General features: G+C 55.9%; 1 protein-coding gene across 1 annotated transcript; it reads left to right on the top strand.

Moving 5' to 3' along the window:
* Positions 1-447: 447 nt before the first annotated feature.
* FOXL1 (forkhead box L1) lies at positions 448-2,733 on the top strand. Its single transcript, XM_057534577.1, has one exon. It carries the CDS (start codon positions 591-593, stop codon positions 1,626-1,628), a length of 1,038 nt encoding a protein of 345 aa, XP_057390560.1. The 5' UTR covers positions 448-590; the 3' UTR covers positions 1,629-2,733.
* The last annotated feature ends 536 nt before the right edge of the window (positions 2,734-3,269 follow it).

Genomic DNA, 3,269 nt, shown 5'->3' with positions numbered 1-3,269 from the left:
CTCCCACCCCCACCTCTCCTTCCTGGCCTGGCAGACCCCGCTCTGAGCCACCGCGATCCACATCCTGCCTCACTGACTGTGTGTGCTTACAGCGTCAAGGGGTGGACGTGATATTTCAAACATCAGATCAGTGCGTTTATATATTGGGTGCCCGGAAATTTTTCCAAATAAACACAGCTTGATTCAACTTGGGTGGGCGGACTTATCAACAGACTAATTCTATAAACAAATGAAGGAATAACCCCGAAACCGATTGGCTGGTATCAAAAAGACACGTGGAGGGAAAAGCTTGGAGTTTTTCAGCAATGAAATTTTAATTAATGTGGGTGGGCTGAGAACACAGCGACTGTTTATCATAGACAATTTATTTTCCAGCGCTAAGTCAACATATAATAGCAAACTTACAACAATTATTTAACATTTTTAAAGCCATGAAGAAGGGACAGAGCCCTGAGCCGCCGGGGAGAGCGGCAGAGCGGGAGGCAGGCGCAGGGCACGCTCCCCTGGAGGGCCCTTGCGGCGCGGGGCACAGTCCCTAAGCCGCCTGGGTCGCCTGCGACGCGGGAGCGCAGCGCGGGCTCCCACTCGCCATGAGCCACCTCTTCAGTCCCCGGCTGCCTGCTCTGGCCGCCTCGCCCATGCTCTATCTGTACGGCCCCGAGAGACCCGGGCTGCCTCTGGCCTTCGCCCCCGCGGCCGCTCTGGCGGCCTCGGGCCGGGTGGAGCCCCCCCAGAAGCCGCCCTACAGCTACATCGCGCTCATAGCCATGGCGATCCAGGATGCGCCTGAGCAGAGGGTCACACTCAACGGCATCTACCAGTTCATCATGGACCGCTTCCCTTTCTACCAGGATAACCGACAGGGCTGGCAGAACAGCATCCGCCACAACCTCTCGCTCAACGACTGCTTTGTCAAGGTGCCCCGCGAGAAAGGACGGCCCGGCAAGGGCAGCTACTGGACGCTGGACCCTCGCTGCCTGGATATGTTCGAGAATGGCAACTACCGGCGCCGGAAGAGGAAGCCCAAGCCGGGCCCCGGAGCCCCGGAGGCCAAGCGGGCCCGCGCCGAGCTGCAGGAGCGCGGCGCAGAAGCGCAGCCGGAGGTGGGGAGCGGGGGAGCGCGCCCCCGCCCCGCGACCCCCATCCACGAGGGAGCGCCTGCGCGCCCCTCGCCCCTCCGGGAAGGCTCCTCTCCTCCAGCGTCCCTCCACTGGCCCCGGCCCGCGTCCCCCTCTGGGGACGCAGGCGACGCGCTCCAGGGCGCAGCGGCCGTGGCCGCCAGCCAGCCCGCGCGCACGGTGGATGGCTCGCGGTCCCCTCCGCGCCCCGCCTCCCGCAGTTCTCCGAAGAGCTCGGACAAGTCCAAGAGCTTCAGCATAGACAGCATCCTGGCAGGACGGCAGGGGCAAAAGCCGGCTGGAGGGGGCGAGCTCCTGGGGGGCGCCAAGCAGGGGCCCGGCGGCTGTCTGGGCGCCTCGCTTCTGGCCACCTCCTCCGGCCTCCGTCCACCTTTCAACGCTTCCCTGATGCTCGACCCGCACGTCCAGGGCGGCTTTTACCAGCTCGGGATCCCTTTCCTCTCCTATTTCCCTCTGCAGCTCCCCGACACGGTGCTTCATTTCCAGTAAAGCAAACAGTGCCTCATTTTTCCCCTGCCCTGGTCTGAGCTTCTTGTGAGCAACCAGGACTCCCACCGCTGGAGAAAGAAGTTGCATGTGTTTTTTAAAAAATGGTTTCCTCTGCCGACTCCTGGGAAGTATTAGCAACCTCTGCGCAGGGATGGGCACACTCCCCTGCCTCCTGCAAGGCGGACCTTCCCAGAACCCAGAGCAGCTTCGGAGATTTAAAAGACGCTGCCCACGCTGGGACTTGGGCATCTCAGACCTCCTACTGCGGGAGCAGGAAAATTCCTTGACCTTAGGTCAGTCCCACTGGCTACCCAGACAGGCCCTGCGTGTCTGGGGAACGGGAGGGCCCAGACAACCCGAGGGCAGATACATGGCCGCAGTGTGGTCCTTTCTATCTGAGAGCCACGGTCTGACCATCACCAGCTCGCTTGTCACTGTGGCCCGGGCCTTGGCTTTGAGCTCGTCGGAGTGATGCGTGTTCACAGCTAGGTTTGTCCCTGAAGTCCAGGGAGAATTTTTCTCTTTTCCTTTCTAAATAGTAAAAGGAACATGCTATATTCTTTGGCTAAAATGCTTGATTCTTTTTACTGTAAGGACTGCCCTCTGAAAACATCTGTATTAACAACTTCTATTAAGAAAGTGCACTCTATATAATTTAGCATTTTGTTGCATTATGATAGCTTGTTAATCAATACACATGTTCTCCAACGCATGTTACCAGCAATAGCCATCCTCCTATCTTTTGCTTTTTTGTTTAAGGGGTCGAAAGATTTCTGGAGACACCGGAAGTGTGTGAGGGGGAGGGAAGATGTCTAAGACAGTGGAAGATTTTCCATTTCCATGTTTTTTTCAAGATCTAGGCTTGACTGTTGCTACATTTTCCAGAATTGTGTAGTGAAGGACTACTTTTCATCAAAAGAGCTGGGTGAAACAAACACATGGAAAGCAAGTAGAGGGAGAGATGGGTTAGTGCCAGGAGGAGTAAGGGAGCCCACTGGTGTCTGTGGAGGCGGCTCTCTGGACCCCAAGGAACAGGAGGCCTGGTGGGAGGCTTCCCAGCTGACTGCAACTGGCCCCCCCCTCCAAGCCCCAACCAGGCAGGCCCAGAGCCTGCCGCTAAACAAACACCTATGGAGGTGACTGGAAGTCTGGTGTGAGGGGTGGGTGGGAAGGCGGGGGGCTGAGACAAAGATCTGGTTATGAAAATTGAGATTTTCACAGTCCCGTACAGCTTGGAACTTTTGGGAAATGCATCTAACCTCTTATGGTATCTCTCTTTGGGTTGTTTTGGTGGTTCCGAAACTTGATTTCCTGAACCTCCAAGTTACTTTAATTTTATCTGATGTGGGAAAAGCACAATAAGCCATGGGTTCTTGGAGGGAGGTGGAGACAGGTCTCTGAACTTTTTAGAGCAGTTTCCAGGACATATAAAAATGAACACAGACTTTACATCAGGAGAGCCTGTTGGTTAATATGTTGGATATTTTGGACAGGCAGAACAATTTAATAACTAGTAGGCACAGAGGTGACTTACTGAGAATTCATCCTGAAGGCCGTGTGCTACCAACCCACACATGCATCCATGACCGCTTTCTGCCCGGGCTGGTGGGAACACTTTGGCGGATGAGCTTCAGGGTCCTT

The sequence above is a fragment of the Balaenoptera acutorostrata genome, chromosome 19 (assembly GCF_949987535.1).
Source record: "Balaenoptera acutorostrata chromosome 19, mBalAcu1.1, whole genome shotgun sequence".
Taxonomy (NCBI): domain Eukaryota; kingdom Metazoa; phylum Chordata; class Mammalia; order Artiodactyla; family Balaenopteridae; genus Balaenoptera; species Balaenoptera acutorostrata.
The sequence above is the reverse complement of the archived record's forward strand: the minus strand, read 5'-3'. Positions and strand labels throughout refer to the sequence as shown.

Excerpts from the sequence above, each read along its gene's own strand:
- FOXL1 (XM_057534577.1), top strand. The coding sequence starts at position 591 with ATGAGCCACCTCTTCAGTCCCCGGCTGCCTGCTCTGGCCGCCTCGCCC.